We start from the raw sequence: 23,042 nt of genomic DNA, 5'->3' as shown, positions 1-23,042 counted from the left end.
ATAACTAAATGAATGAATGTCTATAGCAGGTTTGGCAATGTTTTGTTTTGACTAAACCATCTCCCACCATCTTCCCCATCATTTGTCTTTCTTTCCTTTAATCTGAGATGACTGGAACTGTCTTCAGATTCATTATTTCAGTCATCTCATCCTTTTATCAAAATATTGATATTTTGATAAACAACCCTTCTACCTTGTTTTCATCCACCTTAATTATGTGTCCATTTAAAGTGTTTTATCAGTAAATCAAATTGTAGAAGACTTCCTTTAGTTGTTCTCTTAAATTTTCCTTGGTGATTTTGAAGTAAACTGTATTACTCTTCATTTGTTCACATTTTCTATTAAAACTTCTATTGGTTTCCCATTCGCTCTTGAAACATACATCATATAGTATTGCTTTAGCTGATATTTCCGAAAGAAAAAACAAACACAACTGTACCTCACTTTAAATGAAATCAAATTATGAAATGCATATTTATATAATTTTTATAAAAATATGATTCAAAATACAAATAAAAATTACTCCACATAACTTCAGAAATACATCAATTAGATAAACTCAATGTATGCTCATAATACAAATTTTATAAAATAGAAAGTCTCCATAAATTATACCCATCTCTTTTTTAAAAAAATAAAGAATACGTTTTTTTGAAGGTGGGACTTAAGCCTTTCTAAATATCTCTAGTGAAGGATATGATAAATTACTTTTAGTTGATGATGGTGTTAACTGATTAAACATCCTTTAAGGAAGATTTTCTAATGCCTTGCTGTGCACAAAAATTACTGGAAAGGAGTGGTGGGGGAAATGGAAACATTAAAAATGCAGAATCTTGACAGCTCTCAACAGTTTCTGATTTCATGGATTGGGGAGAGGGATGCAGGCCAAGAAATCTGCATTTTTAATACTAGGTCAAATGTGTTGACAGAGATGGTTCCTGGAACATGCTTTGATAAACATTGCTTAGGGTCTTAGATTTCAAGGGGCTTTAAAGTTTTAGCTATTTGCATTTGGAATATTTAGTTTTTAAGGACTGTGGTGTTAGATAAAGTAAAACTTAGCAATTCTCCAGCAATTGATTGTGATGGCTGTTGGGTGGCCTTGCTTTGACGTTCTCAATGTTTTCAATTTTCCAGAAAGAGTAGTTTCCTTACATCTGTAAGCAATCATCTAATGTACTACTGTTTATTCACATTGCCAGCTTTAGTCAAGTGCAAAAAGAGCAGCAATTTTTGTAACCTTGAGGGCAATAGCAATAGTGAAAAAAGCTTGCTCTAGGCTACAGTGGCTCCAGGCTTTATGGCTCCAGGAAGAATTAAGCTCTTTTGAATTTGCATATCAAAAAAACTTGAGTATGAAATTTCTCATTTGACATTTAAGTACTTAGTAGAAGAAATTTTGTACCATATTGATAATTATGTCTATAGTTTTGCTAATGTGTCACAGTAAATAAACCAAACTGAAGTGAAAGTTGACTTTCAGTTTATAGGTAATGTGTCCCCACCACCACCACCAGTATCTCCCTCCCCAACTCCCATACCACCAACATGTCACAGTAAAGGACTCATGTTTACAGGTTGTTTCTGTGTTACATTAGTGGGTATGCCAAACACTACATAATACCATTTGAGCTTCTGTGATGTCTGTAGAAGTTTTTGCTTCCTTTATTTAGTATCTTTTCTGAGTTCTCAGAAGATACACTTAGGAAATAAATAGTGATGTATAATCTTTAAAAAATCAAGTTGGATATCAATATTCTTTCACATCTACTATCACTAACTTCTGAAAAAGACAACAGGTCCAGAGAGGTTTACAAATACATTTTATCAAATTTTCAAGTACTAGATTTTCTCTCTTTCTCTCTTACTCTTTTTCTCTCTCTTTCTCTCCCCACACCCACACACAGTACTTCAGATAACAGAAAAGAAGGCTACCCAACTCCTGCTATAAGACCAATATACCCTTGCAATTCAAACTAGACAAGCACAATGAAAGAAGAGACCAAATGCAGTTTATTCTAGGAGTGCAAGCGTACCACCAAATAAGAAACAAATCTATTAATTAAAGCTCTGTATTAAATAATGGAAGAGGAAAAATTCCATGGTTATCTTGAGAGATGTAAAACATTTAATATAATTAACCATTTATAATAAGAAAAAAATCTGAGCAAATTAACTTTTAAACTGTATCTATCAAAACTGCACAGCAGGGCTTCCCTGGTGGCACAGTGGTTGAGAGTCCGCCTGCCGATGCAGGGGACGCGGGTTCGTGCCCCGGTCCAGGAAGATCCCACATGCCGCGGAGCGGCTGGGCCCGTGAGCCATGGCCGCTGAGCCTGCGCGTCCAGAGCCTGTGCTCCGTCCGTAACGGGAGAGGCCACAGCAGTGAGAGGCCCACGTACCGCAAAAAAAAAACACAAAAAAAAACAACAAAAGAAAACTGCACAGCACAGATATTGTTTAATGGTGAAATTTTTAAAGTATTTTCATTAAGTTAAGATACAAGAGAAGGATGCCCACTGTCACTACTTCTATTGGACATAGTACTGAGCCCAATGCAATAAGGCAAGAACAAGAAATAATAAATCTAATAATTGGAAAGGATGATATACAGTTGTCTTCTGTTTCAGACAATATGATTGTTCAGGAAACTCTACAGCATCTATAGACAATCAATTAAAATTAACATAAATTCAGCAAGACTGCTGTATAACATTAGATATTAATACTCTTCCAGTATTCCAGGAATTACTAAATAAGAAATGTAACAAAAATTCTTTTCACAATAGCAACAAAAACTTTAAATATGTAGGAATAAATCTAACAAAATATAAGTAGTATATTTATAGATTATAAATATAATACTGAAAGCTATATAAAAGAATAACTAAATTGAGATATATACCATGTTCTTGGATGGAAAGACTCATAACATAAAATTTCAGTTATCTGATTTGATATATAAATTCTATGCAATTTCAGTCAAACCAAAATTGGATGTTTCAGGAAACTATTCCAAGTAGAGCCAAGAAAAAATTTGATGGAAAAGTTGGAAATTTTCCTACCTAGTAACAGAGCTAATTATAAAACTATTAATCAAGAAGACAGTCTTGTATTGAGTCAGGGATCAACAGACTTATGGAAAGATTTACACCTAAGTGATAAGTTAATATATGATAAAGAGGGTATTGCAAATAACTGGGTTAAGTATATATTGAACTAGTGCTGATTGGACAATTAGTTATAATAATATAAAGAGATTGCTACCTGACTTTGTATTAAAAAAAATTGTATTTTAAGGATATGCCTTTCTGGTCCAGCATGTAAGAAGCTAGAAGTATCCACTTTATCCTAACACCAAGTAAAAAGTTGAAAAATCAACAACTCTTCTTAGATCTGTCAGAAAGATGGGGTCATAGGGCAAACTGCTGTCCCCAAAATTGGAGAGACCAATAGGCAAATGCAGAGAATTGTGGCCAGCTGGAACAGAAATCCACAACAATAAATCTCCTTGGGAACAAGTGTTATGGTAAGAAAAACCTGAACTATAACTGACAGGAGGCTCAGCATCAGCAATTCTGAGAGAGAAAAACTCCAGAGGGACCCAGTGACTGAGGGCACACACTCTTTTGTGAGTTTTACTTCAGGAGCTCAATTAGGTTCTCACAGTGAATATTGGAGAATAAAACTTTTGTGCTTGCAGCATGGGGAGGGGAAAGGAAACCATTTTGAAATACAGCAGAGCACTCTGTTTTTCTTAAGAAAGTCTGCTTTTAGGGGAAACTAGTAACCAGAGTCTAACCTGCTGGGGCATTATCAGAGCCCAATTGACCTGGGGGAAGGGAAATACCCAACTTCAGCTGTTCTAGCTATCCTGTCCCATCAATGAGGGATAGGGGGACTGAGAAGCACATCTAAAGTTCACAGTCCAGAGGCATAGGCTCACTAAGAGCCTGAGACCCATAGGACTATAGAATACTTTCTCTCCCTCACACAATACCATCATATTACTAAAGGCCTATTTATAGCAGTTCCTTTTACCCAGTACATCATTTCTGGCTATGAAGGAAAAAATTATAAGACATACTGAAAGTAAAAAGAAAACCTTTTTGAAGAGACAGCAAGAATCAGAACCAGACATGGCAGAGATTTTGGAGTTGTCTGACTAGAAATTTAAGACAACTATGATTAAGATGTCAAGAGGTCTAAGGGAAAAACTAAAGAGCATGCAAGAACAAATGGGCAATGTAAATCAGAGAGATGGAAATTCTGAGAAAGATCAAAAAAAAATGCTAGAGAACAATAACACGGGAACAGAAATAAAGAATGCCTTTGATAGGCTTGTTGGTAGACTGGACACAGTTGAAGAAAGAATCTCTGAGCTTGAGGATATATCAATAGAAAACACCAAAACTTAAAAGCAAAGAGAAAAAGAGACTGGAAAAAAAAAACCAGAACAGAATATCCAAGGACATGGAACTATAAGAGGCGTAACGTACAGGTAATGGGAATTCCAGAAAGAGAAGCAAGAGTCAAAGGAATAGAAGAAATATTTAAAATAATGACGATTGAGAATTTCTACCAAATTAATATCACACACCAAACCACAGATCCAGGAAGCTAAGAGAACAATGAGCAGGATAAATGCCAAAAAATCTAAACTAGACATATAATTTTCAAACTACAGAAAATCAAATATAAGAGATAATTTATAAAAAAAGAAAACTCACCTTACCTATAGAGGAGGAAACTAAGAATTACATCTTATTTCTCTTCAGAAACCATGCAAACAAGAAAAGAGTGTAGAAAAAATTTTTGAAGCGTTGAGAGAAAAAACCCCCACCAACCTAAAGTTCTGTACCCTCTGAAGTTATCCTTCAAAAGCAAAGAAGAAATACTTTCTCAGACAAATATTGAGGAAATGTGTTTCCAGTAGACCTGCCTTTCATGAAATGTTAAAAGAAGCTCTTCAGAGAAAAAAAATAATAATAAAATTCAGAAACTCAGATCTACATAAAGAAAGGATGAGCATCAGAGAAGAAATAAGTGATGGTAAATTTAAAACTTATTTTTCTTATTCTTAATTGATCTAGCAGATAACAGTTTGTTCAAAATAATAATATCAAAAATGTGTTCAATGATGTATTCTTATGTATGCATGTTTGCTTATGTATAAGTGAAATAAAATGAATAATAGCAGTGATACAAAGGATGGGAGGGAGGAATTCAAATTGAAAGACACAATCTGCCAACACTCACTTAGGGAGATACAGTTAATCTGAATATACCTATATCTATTAAAGAAATTGAACCAATAATTAATATCCTTCTATAACAGAAAGTACCAGGTCCAAGTAGATTCACTGGTGAATTTTCCAAACAGTTAATGAAGAAATTATACTAATTCTCTACAATCTCTTTCAGAAGATAGAGAGGGAACAGTTCCTAATTCTACAAGTGCAACATTACCCTAATACAAAAACCAGAAAAAGCATTACAAGAAAAGAAAACAACAAACTAATATATCTCCTGAACATATGTGCAAAAATCCTCAACAACATATTAGCAAATCAAATCCAACAATATGGAGAAATAATTGTACATTAAGACCAAGCGGGATTTATCCCAGGTTTGCAGGGCTGGTTCACCATTAGAAAATCAATTAATGTAATCCATCATATCAACAGGCTAAAGAAGAAAAATCACATGATCATATCAGTATATGCAGAAAAAGCATTTGACAAAACTCTACAACCAATCATGATTAAAAAAAAAGAAAAAAAAACTCCATAAACTTGGAAGAGAGAGGAATGTCCTCAACTTGATTAAAAAAAAAAAACTACCAAAAACTACAGCTAATATCATACTTAATGGTAAGAAATTCAAAGCTTTTCCACTAAGATCAGGCACAAGGCAAGGCTATCTCCTCTCACCATTGCTTTTCAATATTGTACGGGGAGTCCTACTTAATGCAACTGGACAAGAAAAGGAAATAAAGGTATACAGATTGGGAAGGAAGAAATAAAACTAGCTTTGTTCCCATAAGACATGACCATTTTTGTAGAAAATCTGAGAGAATTAACAAAAGAACTCCTGTAACTAATACATGATTATAGCAGGGTTGCAAGATACAGGGTTAATACACAGAAGTCAGTCACTTTCCTATATGTCAGCAGTGAAAAGCAGGAATTTAAAAACATGATACCATTTACATTAGCACCCCCTAAAATGAAATAAGTATAAATTTAACAAAATATGTACAAGATCTATATGAAGAGAACTATAAAACTCTGACTAAAGAAATCAAATAACTCAGTAAATGGAGAGATATCTTATGTTCATGGATAGGAAGACTCAGTATTGTCAAGATGTCATTTCTTTCCTACTTGATCTATGCATTCAATGCAATCTTAATCAAAATCACAGCAAGTTATTTGTGGATAGTGACAAACTGATTCTAAAGTTTTTATGGACAAATAAAATACCCAGAATAGCCAACAAGATATTGCAGAAAAACAAGAGTTGGAAGACTTACACTACCCAATTTCAAGACATACTCTAAAGCCACAGTAATCAAGACAGTGTGACACTGGTGAAAGAATAGATAAATAGATACATGAACAGAACAGATAGCCCAGAAACAGACTACATAAATACAGTTAACTGGTCTTTGAGAAAGGAATAAAGGCAATACAATAGAGCAAAGGTAGTCTTTTCAATAAATGGTGCTGGAAGAACTTGACATCCACATGCAAAAAAACACAACAAAACTGAATCTAGACACAGACTTTACAGTCTTCACAAAAATAAACTCAAAATGGATCACAGACCTAAATGTAAAATGCAAAACTATAAAACTTCTAGAAGATAACATAAGAGAAAACCTAGAAGACTGTGGGTTTGGTGATGACTTTTTAGATGCAACACCAAAAGCCTAATCCATGAAAGAAAAAATTGATAAGCTGGACTTTATTAAAATTAAAAATTTCTGCTCTGTGAAAGATGATGTTAAGAGACTTAAAAGACAAACCACATACCAAGAGAAAATATTTGCAAAAGCCATATCAGATAAAGGACTGTTATCCAAAATACACAAAGAACTCTTAAAACCCAACAATAAGAATACAAACAACCTGTTTAAAACATGGACCAAATACCTCGATGGACAAATCACCAAAGAAGGTACACAGATGGCAAATAAACACACAAAAAGATGTTCAGCATCGTATGTCATCAGGAAACTGCAAATTAAGAAACCATGAAACACCACTACATATCTATTAGAATGGCCAAAATCCAAAACATTAAATGCTGCTGAGGGTGTGGAGCAACAAGAACTCTCATTTATTGTTGAACTCTCATTCCAAATGGTACAGCCACTTTGGAAGACAATTTGGTGGTATCTTACAAAACTAAACATATTCTTCCCATAAGACCCAGCAACTATGCTCCTTTGTATTTACCCAAAAGAGTTGAAAATTTATGTCCCCACAAAAATCTGCACACACAGATGTTTACAGTAGCTTTCTTTATAATTGCCCAAACTTGGAAGCAATCAAGAAGTTCACTAGATGAATAGATAAATAAACTAAGGTCCATTCAGAAATAGATTATTATTCAGTGCTAAAAAGAAATGAGTTATCAAGTCATGAAAAGACATGGAAGAACCTTAAATGCTTATTGCCATGTGAAAGAAGCCAATCTGAAAAGGCTACATACTGTATGATTCCAACTGTATAACATTCTGAAACAGGCAAAACTATGGAGACAGTAAAAAGATCAGTGGTTACCAAGGGGTAGGGGGTAGGGATGGATAAATAGGCAGAGCACAGAGGATTTTTAGGGCATTAAAAGTGCTCTGTATGATACTATAATAGTGGATACATGTCATTATACGTTTGTTCAGTCCCACAGAGTATACAACACCAAGAGTGAGCCTTAACGTCAACTCTGGACTGTGGATGATAATGAGGTATCACTGTAGGTCATCAACTGTAATGAATGTACCACTGTGGTGAGGGATGTTGATAATGGGGGAGGCCGTGCATGTGTGGGGACGGGGTTTATGGGAAATCTTTGTACGTTCTGCTCACTTTTGCTGTGAACCCCAAACTGCCTTAAAAAACAAAGTGTATTGGGCTTCCCTGGTGGCGCAGTGGTTGAGAATCTGCCTGCTAATGCAGGGGACACGGGTTCGAGCCCTGGTCTGGGAGGATCCCACGTGCCGCGGAGCGGCTAGGCCCGTGAGCCACAACTACTGAGCCTGCGCATCTGGAGCCTGTGCTCGGCAATAGGAGAGGCCGCGATAGTGAGAGGCCCGCGCACCGCGATGAAGAGTGGCCCCCGCTTGCCGCAACTAGAGATAGCCCTCACACAGAAACGAAGACCCAACACAGCAAAAATAAATAAATTTATAAAAAAAAAAGTGTATCTAAAAACATCTATGTCAAGTTGACTAAATACTAAAATGTAAAAGGCAAAAGTTTTAAATATTTAGAAGAAAATACATGGAAAAATATTTGAAACAAAGAATTAATATCTGCAAATATTAGTAGGTCTTGATAAGAAAACATTTTATTTTCTTGGAAACTCTCTGTCATTTTTGGAGAAAGAGTCCTTGTTACAAGAAAATACTTTACTTGGGAAGAAATTGAGTATCCAGTAGGCAGATGTTAGATGATAATGCCAATTGATGTCAAAGGATAAATGAAATTGTTCTGCAAAAAATAGAAGAATTTAAAGCTAGAGACAGAGGGTGGGAATGGGTCCAGAGCTCTGGAAGGAGGAATATGAAGAGAGGCAAAAGGAGTAAATTAAAATTATGGTCAGGAAACCCACTTTTCTGGAAAACTAGGGATTGCAAATAACTAGAGCAAACCTGTGATATTTGGGATAAAGTTTTGCAATGGAAGTCAGAGGACTTTTATTGCATCTAATCCAATAAACAATTTCTATCCTTAGAATGGTCTGGAAGAGTTAATATGAATTTAGACTCAGGGCCCTTTTTTTACTTCCTGTGCAACATTAGTACTCTCTATTAAATATAGACCCTCTCAAGTTTTGCATTGGGGTCTGGGAATCTAAGAAAAATTTGGACCAGATTCTTCCCAAGTCTCTTCAGCTACAAAATGTTTTTATACTATGATCTAGAGTGAGCAATAATCAATGAATCACTTCATATGTAATTTTCTGTCTGCTCATTTCTTCTTCTTTCTGTAAGTCTGATTTATTCTTTTGATCTGCACCCAGCTTCCTCTTCATACTTGTTTCTTCTCCTGATGCAGTGTTACCCTTACCTTGACTCTCCATGGACTTTCATTCCATTTAGGGTTGTAGGCAGGGCAGTCATCAAGGAATAAATCAACTCTCCAGGCGTCTCCAATTAGCTTACACAAGGTAGTGATATGATCAGGTGTTTTAGAAACTTGTTACACAAAGTGCAGCCCATTGATGAATAGCATCAACATCGTATTGGAGCTTGTTAGATATGCAGGATCTTACTTCCCTTCTTACAGAATCAGTCTATGCATTTTAACACAATTGTCCAGTCATTTGCGTGAACATTAATGTTTGACTAGCACTGAACCAAGAAATCTTTTTCTGGTAGGGTGCTGAAAGATGGATTTGGGAAGTAAAAGCCTGAAGGTAAAAGGTTACCTATTCACTCTTTTAATTCTTTCTCTGATATTTAGGGTAAGAACTGATATATATAGTATGAACGTGTATGATCAGGCCACCCAAGATGGCTCTTCTTTTGCTCTGTGTACATTCCCTGCTCAACCAGTGCCTGCTTCATCTACACGCTACTCACACTACCAACCTTCCTGTATATTTGCCCCTTCAGCTAGTGACTGTTCTAATTTTAGATCAGAACACCTCCCTAGGATAGCTTGTCAAAGCGGCAGTGAGGGGGCGTGCCACCTACTGGTTTCCCTGGTAACTAATGAGCCAACCTGAAGTCAATTCCCCCTATAACTGGTAATCTCCCCCTCCTCCCTGGGAGAGAAGACTGCCGCCATGTCCTGCCTGCAGTCAGCCGCACACGGTGGCTTGTTGCTCCAGGACCTTGCTTCAGACGTGTAAGTTCCCCCTATCCGTTAAACCACTGATGTTTCTGTCGCTAACTCTGGGCTCTTTCTTCGGTCTTGAAGCTGGACAAGCACAGGGCTTGCTGGCCTGCGGGTGCAGCCCAACAGAACTAGAATAGTAATTGTTGAAGAGTTGAAATATATTCCTTCACTCTTCTGAAGGTTTAAGTGAAGCTGAACCTGGAGCCATTAGAGATTTTACTATAGCATATATTTGAATCTCAACAAGCAGGAAGGACCACAGAGACTATTAATTTTGTTTACTTCAAGAAGGAATCAGAGCCCCTTAGTTTATCAACTCAGGAAGCTAAGTGGGATTACACTCTTTAAAGTACTTCCAAAACTGACTAAAATCACTTGGTCTTTTCAAGTTCAAAGTGTACAGTCAATGGCTATAACCAAAGAACCCGGAGAGTAGAATTTTTATTGCCTGTTTTGCTGTAGTGTTCTTGTTAATAGAATCCCTTCATCCTCTTTCTAGGCCACTGGACAGAAATACCCCTTTTATAGTTTAACTTCTTCTTAAATCATTACAAGATATTTTTCTAGAGCTTCTTTGAAGCTCTAGAAAAGTTTGAATCACAGGGCTTCCAGGATATAAAACTCTTTTGTAAGGACATTTCCTGCATACTTTTAACTCAAAATACCAGCTGCATCTCACTCTCTCTCCTAGAGAAGTCTCACTCTGCTTGAAAACTTGTGTGAGTCATATAATAGTGAACACCTGGGGCAGGAAGTTAATTGCTGTTTGCTCAGAGAGAACAAATTGCCTATACTGTAGCACAAGGCCATGGCACACTCTGTCCAAATAAGATTTTACAGATAGAGTCTGATATTAGCAGACAGCAGAATGCATTTAGTCGTGCCTAGAAACCTTGTACTTAAAAGTAAAGTCAGGGCTTCCCTGGTGGCACAGTGGTTGAGAGTCCGCCTGCCGATGCAGGGGACACAGGTTCGTGCCCCGGTCCGGGAGGATCCCGCGTGCCGCAGAGCGGCTGGGCCCGTGAGCCATGGCCGCTGGGCCTGCGCGTCCGAAGCCTGTGCTCCGCAACGGGAGAGGCCACAACAGTGAGAGGCCCGCGTACCGCAAAAAAAAAAAAAAGTAAAGTCAGGCATCTGCAATACCTACCAATTTCAAAACTACCATCAATAACTCCCACCAGTGAAGAAGGGATATCAAACCTTCTCTCTATCTGAGTGATGGTGCTCTTCAGGTAGCCTTCTGCCAGTGCTTTGGCAAAGTAAACAAAAGACAGGGCACCCAAGAACACCTGAAAAATATGACAGGTCACACTTAGTCTAACTCCAGCCTGACATATGACTGGAAATTTACTAAACAGAGAGACAGAAACACAAACCACAAACCAGGTAACAAGCCTGTTACCACTGAAGATTTCATTCAAGCAAAGTAATAGGCTTCTTCCCACCTCAAGCTCATGTAGAGTTCTAAAAATTCAAATAGACTTTCATTCATAATGTATGTTGAATTCCACCCTTTCTCCCCCTCTCCCCCAAAGGGCATTCAAAGATGTCTTGGCTTTGAAAAGAAGATTCATTGCATGGGGAAGCAGAGAGAGGAAGGAGCCATTGAAAGGTAAGAAAATAAAACAAAAACCATCAACCAAATACTCAACATCTTATCACAGGTCTAATACTCATTAAGTGTATTTCACAGCAATGGTTAATGTTCTAGCAGGGAACATAACAGACTGAAAAAGTAGAACTACTATTCTTTGTGTTTAAGTTCATATTCAAGTTAAATTCATACTCAAATTCTTATTCAATGAAAAAATATATTTTTGATATCTGGCTTGTGTGTTTTGCTAGACCTGGGTTTGTGATGGAGTATCCATAAGGCAGATTATATGAAAAAAAAAAAGTATGTATTTGTTGAGTGAATACTTGATGCAAGGAAAGTATAGGAACTTGGAGTCACGTTGAGCACCATTTAAAAGGGAACCCTGTCCCTTACTCTGTGGCCAGGAAAGTCAAATTTTTCATTTATAGAATGGAAATAATATGGATGTTTCATAGATTAAATGTTACAACTGTGCATAGCATAACATCTGGTACATGGTAGATATTTAATGAATATCATTACCTCTCTCCTTTCTGTTTCGGAGGGGCATTCAAGTGAGCCAGGAAAGTAATATTTAGTAATTTAACCTCCATAGTCAGGCAAAGATTGCTTTCACTGCCCAGCAAAGTGTGGTTTTCATAAATTGCATTTAAGGTCACTTTTTAAAGTGGAAAAACTTTCTCACCTCTAGCTATAGTGTGTAGAAAATAACTGGATCAAGAACTGAGAGCATGGACTCCACCAAATTCTCTTATCTCTTTAGTTAACCACTTATGGTTGTTTATCATTTAATTGTTTGTTACCTTTAGTTCACCACAGCAGGGTTGTTTCTCCTCTGAGGAGGGATATTCTGTTTTAAAGGAAGGCCTCCCAACAGGTTGCATTGAATTTTTGCTGAATAACTGGATATTTTCTTTGGATGAAGTGTCCATTATGAAAACATTCCTTGACTCTGATCTGTCAAAGTTGATTTTTAAAGTAAAAAAAAAAAAAAAATTAATTCAAACCCATGCAGTTGATTAGATAATGTTTTTATTTCACAATAGATCACAATTCTGTAGACATAACTTGATGTGAAGTTCCCTCATTTTACCACAGTAAGTTGGCAAAGTTTTTCAATTAAAATCGACCAGGATATCTGATTAAGCAGTCCTGCTCTTGGGACTCTGTAGCCAGCATTCTTTCTCAATCCCTCCAGTTTAAGCCTCATTATAGCAAAGAATAAATTTAAATGTTGCCTTTGGAATAAATAATGAGGAAGAATTTTGCTAACTTTGTGGTCTTGCCAGCTTAAACTAGAAGCAAGCAGGAAAGGAAGAAGAGGAATTCAGCCGTTTGAATATTGATTCATTAGAATTGAGTCTTTAAATCCTTTAAATCTATTATCTTAGCAGAATGAATAGAAAAGATTGATGCCCCTGGTAGATGCCTATATCACACTGTGATTCTTATACATTTGTAGCATCCAAAGTGAGGCTTAAAATAAGGCAAAAAAAGAGGACCAGTCTGTGTATCATTTTAGCTTGACAAATAGGGAAGCAACATGATTTATGCCTCAGGCTTAGATTTCATTCAGTCAAAAGTAGTCTTTGGTCTGCCTTAAAGTAAGAAAGATGCCTTCCTTCCTATGTCTAATTTCCCACCCTCCTTTGTCCTTACCAAGCCCTGGACAGGTTCACATAATCTGAACCTATTTTCTTTTTGTTCATATCAATATTTACATATCCTATGCACTCACTTCTTTAGGATTCCATATAGCTCAGTGCCTGCCTGATAAAGTAATCTAAGTGAAGGGATTTAAAAATAAAATAACTTCTGGATCACCCTAATGTTTACCAGATGATGCATTTGTACATTAATAGAGATCTTCTGTATTCTCATCACACTAACTGAAAAAATAACATCAGGGTAAAACTTAACGTACTGTGGTAGTTTAGAATTATTCTATCTGTGTGTCTATTATCTTGACTTTATGTAATGCATGTTCTGTGTTTACCCAGCCTCATCTTTGGTAGTTTGAATTTATAGATAATGTCTCAAACTGAAAAATCAAGAAATAGCAGTATACACAATTTATTTTGAAATATGGAGCTAAATATCAGAAGAAAGACCTAAAAGATTTAAAAGTGGAGGGAGTGAGAAATGGGTTGAGAAGGGTGGGGCAAGGACCTGTTTTGTTTTTTGTTTTTAAACTTGTTATTAGACTTTTAGATTATTCAATTTCATAAACATGCATAAATTTACTTTTTAAAAATTGACAAAGGAAAGTGAGGAAAACAAAAAATTTTAAAGTCAAAAAGCTAAACAAAGAGCAGAGAATCCTAAACAAGAGCAAAAGGCAAAGATACAGGAATACAATGTTAGTAAGATCTAAACACAGATGTTTAGGAGAATACAAAATAAAAATTAGGCAAAATATAGAGAAATAACTATAAAGTCTTGACAAAATGGATAACTTTCTAGCAAATATAAATTACCTGTATTGATACAAACCAGGAGAGAAACATATCTAAGGAAGACATTAACAAAAATACTCTAAACGTATTCCCTAAATAAAAATAGTAAGGATAGATGATGTAACTGGAGTACTTTATCAAGGAATACCCTTCAAGGAAAAATAGCAGATAATGGAAACAGATGCTAATAGTCTCCATTCATCGGACCAAGCCAGAATTATCTTGATAGCAAAATCTCATTAAGGCAACACAAAAAGGAAAACTGCAGAGCCAACCTAGAGATGCTAAAATCCTAAATAAAATACTAGCAAATACAAATTAATTAAAATTGCATAATTAAGATTTTTAAAAAATGTAACAATTGATTAATATTAGGAAGTTTGTTCACCTAAATCATCGCATTAAAAATTCAAACTGTTGGGGCTTCCCTGGTGGTGCAGTGATTGGGAATCCACCTGCCAGTGCAGGGGACGTGGGTTCAGGCCCTGGTCCGGGAGGATCCCACATGCCACGGAGCAGCTGGGCCCATGTGCCACAGCTGCCGAGCCCACGCTCTGGAGCCCGTGCTCTGCAACAGGAGAGGCCACTGTGGTGAGAGACCTGTGCACCACAGCGAGGAGTGGCCCCCGCTCGCTGCAAATGGAGAGAGCCAGTGCAGAGCAGTGAGGACCGAATGCACCAAAAATAAATAAATAAAATAAATAAATTAAAAAAAAATTCAAGATGTTACATATATATATCAAAACATCACATTGTATACCTTAAATATATACAATTTTTATTGTCAATCACATTTCAATAAAGCTAGAAGAAATTCAAAATAATAAAATTTCAGTAGATGCAATACATCAGGTGATAAAAGTCAACAGCCATTCATGACTCAAAAAAAAAAAATCTAAGAAATTCAGTACATGGATATTCATACCAACAGCCAACTTCCTGTATCTACTGAATCACTAAAACTAGTTTTCAGAAAAATATTTTGCCAGAACAGTGAAAGGGTATTTGGGAAGCAATGGATTAAATAGGTCTCTTTACTACAAAAATACTGAGTACCTTTAATTAAAATCCTGGAGAGACACATTGCTTATTAAAAAAAAAAAAAATCAAAACAACAAAATGACCCAAATATCCAACAAATTATGGTATACTCACACAGTGAAATCTTTGAAACCATTAGAAATTAGTGTAAAGAAGTAAATATAGTCATATAGAAATATTTTTATTACAGAGTTGATTTTAAAAATACAAGACTTCAAAGCAATATACATAACACTCTATTTTATAATAGAAACACACATACATTCACAGGTGTGTATACATAGAAGCAAAGCTTCAGAAAGTTTATAAAGAATAGGTTAACACATTATTTCTGGCTGGTGACACTGCAGACGATTTTTTAAAAATGTTTTGTGTACCCATATTTTCTAATTTTTCTATAATGAATGTACAATTCTTATACGAAAAAATATTTTAAATATAAAAGATATAGAAATATCAAGAAGCGAGAAATACATACCAGAAAGATTTTTAAAATACAAAATAACATCAAATTTATAGTGTAAAACGTAATTCTCTTCCACAAATTAAACTATGTAATACAAACTGGCCTACTGTTTTAGGAATTCAGATATATTATTTCTGTTCAGTCATAATATTAAACCCAGTGACCAGAAAAAGCAAATAAATTGTTTAATAATAAAATACACTATCGGGGGGGGTGGACCTTCAAGATGGCAGAGGAGACATGGAGATCACCTTCCTCCCCACAAATACATCAAAAGTACATCTACACGTGGAACAACTCCTACAGAACACCTACTGAATGCTGGCAGAAGACCTCAGACTTCCCAAAGGCAAGAAACTCCCCATGTACCTGGTTAGGGCAAAAGGAAAGAGAAAAAACAGAGACAAAAGAATAGAGATAGGACGTGCACGTCTGGGAGGGAGCTGTGAAGGAGGAAAAGGTTCCACACACTAGGAAGCCCCTTCACTGGTGGAGACAGGGGGTGGCAGGGAGGGTGGGGGGGAGGAACCTTCGGAGTCACAGAGGAGAGCGCAGCCACGGTTGCAGAGGACAAGGCAGAGAGATTCACGCACAGAGGATCAGTGCCGACCAGCACTCACCAGCCCGAGAGGCTTGTCTGTTCACCCGCCATGGGAGCTGGAAGCTGAGGCTCGGGCTTCGGATGTCAGATCCCAGGGAGAGGACTGGGGTTGGCTGAGTGAACACAGCCTGAAGGGGGCTAGTGCACCACAGCTAGCCAGGAGGGAGTCCTGGAAAAAGTCTAGAACTGCCTAAGAGGCTAAAGACCATTGTTTCAGGGTGCACAAGGAGAGGGGATTCAGAGCACTGCCTAAATGAGCTCCAGAGACGGGCGCAATTCGTGGCTATCAGCGTGGACACCATACACGGGCATAAAATGCTAAAGCTGCTGCTGCAGCCACCAAGAAGCCTGTGTGCAAGCACAGGTCACTCTCTATACCTCCCCTCCCGGGAGCCTGTGCAGCCCGCCACTGCCAGGGTCCTGTGATCCAGGGACAACTTCCCCGGGAGAACACATGGTGCACCTTATGCTGTTGCAACGTCACGCTGGCCTCTGCCGCCGCAGACTCGCCCTGCATTCAGTACCCCTTCCCCCCCTCCCCCCACCCCAGCCTGAGTGAGCCAGAGTCCCCTAAGCAGCTGCTCCTTTAACCCCGTCCTGTCTGAGTGGAGAACAGACGCCCTCAGGCAACTTACATGCAGAGGCAGGGCCAAATCCAAAGCTGAACCCCAGGAGCTGTGAGAACAAAGAAGAGAAAGGGAAATCTCTCCCAGCAGCCTCAGGAGCAGCAGATTAAATCTCCACAATCGACTTGATGTACCCTGCATCTCTAGAATAACTGCATAGACAAAAAATCATCCCAAAATTGAGGTGATGGACTTTAGGAGCACCTGTAGACTTGGGGTTTGCTTTCTGCATCTAATTTGTTTCTGGTTTTATGTTTATCTTAGTTTAGTATTTAGAACTTATTATCATTGGTAGATTTGTTTGTTGATTTGGTTGCTCTATTCCTCTTTCTTTTTAATTACTTTATTTTAATAACTTTATATATTTTATTTATTTATTTTCTTTCTTTTTCTTTTTTCTCCCTTTTCTTCTGAGCTGTGTGGCTGACAGGGTCTTGGTGCTCTGGCCAGGTGTCAGGCCTGAGCCTCTGAGGTGGGAGAGCCGAGTTCAGGACATTGGTCCAACAGATACCTCCCAGCCCCATGTAATATCAATCAGCAAGAGCTCTCCTAGAGATCTTTGTCTCAACGCTAAGACCCAGCTCCACTCAGCAACCAGCAAGCTCCAGTGCTGGACACCCCATGCCAAAAACTAGCAAGACAAGAACACAACCCCACCCATTAGCAGAGAGGCTGCCTAAAATCATAATAAGTTCACAGACACCCCAAAACACACCACTGGACATGGTCCTGCCCGCCAGAAAGACAAGATCCAGCCTCATACACCAGAACACAGGCACTAGTCCCCTCCACCAGGAGGCCTACACAACCCACTGAACCAACTTTAGCCACTGGGGACAGACACCAAAAACAACGGGAACTACGAACCTGCAGCCTGCAAAAAGGAGACCCCAAACACAGTAAGTTAAGCAAAATGAGAAGACAGAAAAATACACAGCAGATGAAGGAGCAAGGTAAAAACCCACCAGACCAAACAAATGAAGAGGAAATAGGCAGTCTACCTGAAAAAGAATTCAGAGTAATGATAGTAAAGATATCCAAAATCTTGGAAATAGAATGGAGAAAATACAAGAAACATTTAACAAGGACCTAGAAGAACTAAAGAGCAAACAATGATGAACAACATAATAAATGAAATTAAAACTTCTCTAGAAGGAATCAATAGCAGAATAACTGAGGCAGAAGAACAGGTAAGTGACCTGGAATATAAAATAGTGGAAATAACTACTGCAGAACAGAATAAAGGAAAAAGAATGAAAAGAATTGAGGACAGTCTCAGCCTTCTCACACTCTTCCAAAATATAGCAGAGAGAGGAACACTCCCAAACTCATTCTACGAGGCCACCATCACCCTGAGGCCAAAACCAGACAAAGATGTCACAAAGAAAGAAAACTACAGGCCGATATCACTGATGAACATAGATGCAAAAATCCTCAACAAAATACTAGCAAACAGAATCCAACAGCACATTAAAAGGATCATACACCATGATCAAGTGAGGTTTATCCCAGGAATGCAAGGACTCTTCAATATATGCAAATCAATCAATGTGATACACCATATTAACAAATTGAAGGGTAAAAACCATATGATAATCTCAATAGATGCAGAAAAAGCTTTTGACAAAATTCAACATCCATTTATGATAAAAACCCTCCAGAAAATAGGCATAGAGGGAACTTACCTCAACATAATAAAGGCCATATATGACAAACCCACAGCCAACATCATTCTCAATGGTGAAAAACTGAAACCTTTTCACTAAGTTCAGGAATAAGACAAGGTTGCTCACTCTCACCACTATTATTCAACATAGTTTTGGAAGTTTTAGCCACAGCAATCAAAGAATAAAAAGAAATAAAAGGAGTCAAAATTGGAAAAGAAGAAGTAAAACTGTCACTGTTTGCAGGTGGCATGATACTATACATAGAGAATCCTAAAGATGGTACCAGAAAACTACTAGGACTAATCAATGAATTTGGTAAAGTAGCAGGATACAAAATTAATACATGGAAATCTCTTGCATTCCTGTATACTAATGATGAACAATCTGAAAGAGAAATTAAGGAAACACTCCCATTTACCATTGCAACAAGAAGAATAAAATACCTAGGAATAAACCTAGCTAGGGAGACAAAAGACCTGTATGCAGAAAATTATAAGACACTGATGAAAGAAATTAAAGATGATACAAACAGATGGAGAGATATACCATGTTCTTGGATTGGAAGAATCAACCTTGTGAAAATGACTATACTACCCAAAGCAATCTGCAGATTCAATGCAATCCCTATCAAACTACCAATGGCATTTTTCACAGAACTAGAACAAAAGATTTCACAATTTGTATGGAAACACAAAAGACCCCGAATAGCCAAAGCAATTGTGAGAAAGAACAAGGGAGCTGGAGGAATCAGCCTCCCTCACTTCTGACTATACGACAAAGCGACAGTAATCAAGACAGTATGGTACTAGCACAGAAACAGAAATATAGATCAATGGAACAGGATAGAAAGCACCTAGATAAACCCATGCACATATGGTCACCTTATCTTTGATAAAGGAGGCAAGAACATACAGTGGAGAAAAGACAGCCTCTTCAATAAGTGGTGCTATGAAAACTGGACAGCTACATGTAAAAGAATGAAATTAGAACACTCCCTAACACCATACACTAAAACTCAAAATGGATTAAACACTTAAATGTAAGGCCAGACAGTATAAAACTCTTAGAGGAAAACATAGGCAGGACACTGTATCACATAAATCACAGCAAGATCCTTTTTGACCCACCTCCTAGAGAAATGGAAATAAAAGCAAAAATAAGCAAATGGGACCTAATGAAACTTAAAAGCTTCTGCACAGCAAAGGAAACCATAAACAAGATGAAAAGACAACCCTCAGAATGGGAGAAAATATTTGCAAATGAAGCAACTGACAAAGAATTAATCTCTAAAATATACAAGCAGCTCATGCAGCTCAATATCAAAAAAACAAAAAACCCAATCCAAAACTGGGTAGAAGACCTAAATAGACATTTCTCCAAAGAAGATATACAGATTGCCAACAAACACATGAAAGGATGCTCAACATCCCTAATCATTAGATAAATGCAAACAAAACTACAATGAGGTATCACCTCACTCCAGTCAGAATGGCCATCATCAAAAAATCTACAAACCATAAATGTTGGAGAGGGTGTGGAGAAAAGGGAACCCTCTTGCACTGTTGGTGGGAATGTAAATTGATACAGCCACTATGGAGAACGGTATGGAGGGTCCTTAAAAAACTAAAAATAGAACTACCATATGACCCAGCAATCCCACTACTGGGCATATACACTGAGAAAACCATAATTCCAAAAGAGTCATGTACCACAGTGTTCACTGCAGCTCTATTTACAATAGCCAGGACATGGAAGCAGCCTAAGTGTCCATCGACAGATGAATGGATAAAGAAGATGTGGCACATATATACAATGGAATATTACTCAGCCATAAAAAGAAACGAAATTGAGTCATTTGTAGCAAGGTGGATGGACCTGGAGACTGTCATACAGAGTGAAGTAAGTCAGAAAGAGAAAAACAAATACCGTATGCTAACACATATATACAGAGTCTAAGGGGAAAGAAATGGTTCTGAAGAACCTAGGGGCAGGACAGGAACAAATTCGGAGATGTAGAGAATGGACTTGAGGACAGGGGGAGGGGGATGGGTAAGCTAGCATGAAGTGAGAGAGTGGCATGGCCATAATATACACTACCAACTGTAAAATAGATAGCTAGTGGGAAGCAGCCACATAGCACAGGGAGATCAGCTCGGTGCTTTGTGACCACCTAGAGGGGTGGGAGGGAGACGCAAGAGGGAGGGGATATATATATATATATATATATATATATATAAAATATATATATATAACACAAAGCTGATTCACTTTGTTATACAGCAAAACTAACACACCATTGTAAAGCAATTATACTCCAATAAAGATGTTTTTAAAAATTAAATAAAATAAATAGGTTTTGTTGAAAAAAAATCTCTCTTTGGCTGCAGTAGGAAGAGTGGATTAAGATAACCTGGAGTTCCTTAAGGACCCTCTCTGAATTGAAAAAGAAAATAAAAATATATGTATATTGCTGATTGTTCTTTAATAAATGCAACACTATTTTAAAAATAAAATACACTATCAGTTATACTAAAAATATCTTAAAAAATTCAAAGGGACATATCTAGAATGCTAATGCTAAAGAGGGAAATAAATGTTGAAAGTAATATTAAAAACTTGGGACATCAAAACACAACGTCTTCTTATATTTACAGGTATTGTCACAAAAATCACTCTAACTCAAATCCAGAAGTGATAATCAAAACAAGAGATCACCTAGCTGATGTTGTGTTAGGGCGAATAACATCCAGATTAAAATACTGACACTACATTGTTTTACTGAAAATACAGTTTCATCTTGATGGCTAATTTGCGTATCCTCTCAAGTATAGTGTGTTTCAAGGAGGCTAGGCTACGTTTTTGAGCACTGAGCTATTCATCCATCTGTGAAAAGAAGGGGAAAGGCGACGCTCAGTGACATGAATGGAGAGATCATCCGGGCTTGCTGACACTCGCTCGCGCGCGCTCTCTCTCTCTCTCTCTCTCTCTCTCTCTCTCCCCCCCCCCCCCCGCCGTTAGCAATTGCAGAAGTAGAGTGAATGCAGTTATTTAGCAGGATTTGCATTTGTCGAATCCTTACTTGTTCTCCCACCACTTGAACAGATTTCCATAAAGTTTTCCTCCAACACCCTGGGTTGGAGTATTACTTACTCTGGAGGCCAGAGAAAAATCAGCCAGTTTCTCTTCATTTCAGTTCCAAAAAATGGAATTCTCTGTTCACAGGGGTTTGGAAGGCAGTCCTCCAGTCTTTAAAGAGTACAGGTGCACTAGGAAGGTTGTAGTTGGATCGTGCAAATAGCATGACCTCCATGCCCTGATCCCATAACAGACTCCATCCAGCAGTCAGCCTCCACAGACCCCAAAGAGAAAGTCAGAAAGGTAGCCACTCCCATCACTGTCTTGTCTTGGTCATCTTGCATGAGGAAAACCTCTGCACTAGCTTGTCTTGTGGACATCAGGATCTCTCCCTTCAGGAGGGAAAATAACCTCATGGTACTTTCTAAGGAGTATGTGTTGTTAGGAAGCTGATTGCCTCACTGCAAGTAATTGTGTCAGATGCAGATTTAATAAGTACTGTTTATGTGCCAGATGATTTATATACTTTGTGCTAATCCTTAAAACAACTCAACAAGGTTGGCATTATAATTCTCATTTTATAGAAAATCATATGACTCAGAGCAGTGAAGTGACTTGTCCAAAACAACCCATCAAACAAGCATCAGAATCACAATTTGAACCCAGGTCTGAGTTTATCTGACTTTAACCAGTATCCTCTCCCATTTCCACCATCCTTACAAGGGCCCCTACAAGTTTCATGAGAAGTGTTATGGATAAGACACGTGCAGTGCAGAACATAAGGGTTCTTTGACTTTTCTCCTGTGAGACTCTGATGTGATCATCACAAAATACGAAAGCAGAGAACCAGATCTTACCTGGAGGTGGAGATCAGACAGCCAGTTCCTCTCAGCGTGCCCAGCAAGAGGCTGGACCACACTCCACAGACTGAAAGAGGAAGCAGGTGGATCCTACCGCAGCTTTGAGCAGTTTTATCAGGTGGGGAGAGCCTGGTTGGACACAGAGCAGATCAGGGGAAAGAAAAGATGTAGGGCATGGTCTCACCCTTGGCCAATCTCTTCTCTTTTCTCTTTCCTCCTGGCCTCTTTTCTCTGGCAGTCTGCAGGGAACAGGCCACGCTGGCAAAGCCACTGACGTGCATCTCAGCTCCCGGGGCACAGAAAGAGCTGATGCCTTTGAGCCATTTCTTTGCAATTTGCTGCAAGTTTAAGGCCGCACGTGATAAGGCTTTCTTTACGGGAGAGAGTGAAAAAAGAAAAGACCACTTGTGATCTTACTTGCTGATTCCCAGAAAACACAACTCTGCAGGGGGCAGAGGGTAAGGGAACAGAAGCAGGAGGAGGGACGGAAGTTTGTAACAAAGATCTCTCCTTCTCCTTCCAAGAAGTTTTTAAGCCAGCCTCTCCTTGAGGACATCACTGGAATTCTTTAAAAAAAAAAAAA

The 23,042-nt window shown here is 37.9% G+C and overlaps 1 protein-coding gene across 14 annotated transcripts in view; it reads right to left on the bottom strand.

Annotated features, from left to right (window-relative positions):
- SLCO1C1 (solute carrier organic anion transporter family member 1C1) overlaps nt 1-22,841 on the bottom strand; it is a 58,491-nt gene extending 35,650 nt beyond the window's left edge. For 2 of the 14 annotated variants that reach the window (XM_067695842.1, XM_067695843.1), the window contains exons 1-3: nt 21,675-21,810; nt 12,471-12,624; nt 11,218-11,359 (exon numbers count right to left, since the gene is read on the bottom strand). In XM_067695842.1, coding sequence (XP_067551943.1) covers nt 11,218-11,359; nt 12,471-12,624; nt 21,675-21,712 — 334 coding nt within the window. In that variant the 5' untranslated portion in view covers nt 21,713-21,810. Of the gene's footprint in view, nt 1-193; nt 2,306-11,217; nt 11,360-12,470; nt 12,625-16,250; nt 16,595-16,866; nt 17,010-21,674; nt 21,811-22,456 lie in introns of those variants that run through there. The other 12 variants (XM_067695855.1, XM_067695849.1, XM_067695845.1 and 9 more) reach the window with 11 other exon arrangements.
- Between the last annotated feature and the right edge of the window lie 201 nt (nt 22,842-23,042).

Source organism: Pseudorca crassidens, chromosome 11, assembly GCF_039906515.1.
Source record: "Pseudorca crassidens isolate mPseCra1 chromosome 11, mPseCra1.hap1, whole genome shotgun sequence".
Lineage (NCBI taxonomy): Eukaryota > Metazoa > Chordata > Mammalia > Artiodactyla > Delphinidae > Pseudorca > Pseudorca crassidens.
This window is presented reverse-complemented; position numbering and strand designations above follow the sequence as displayed.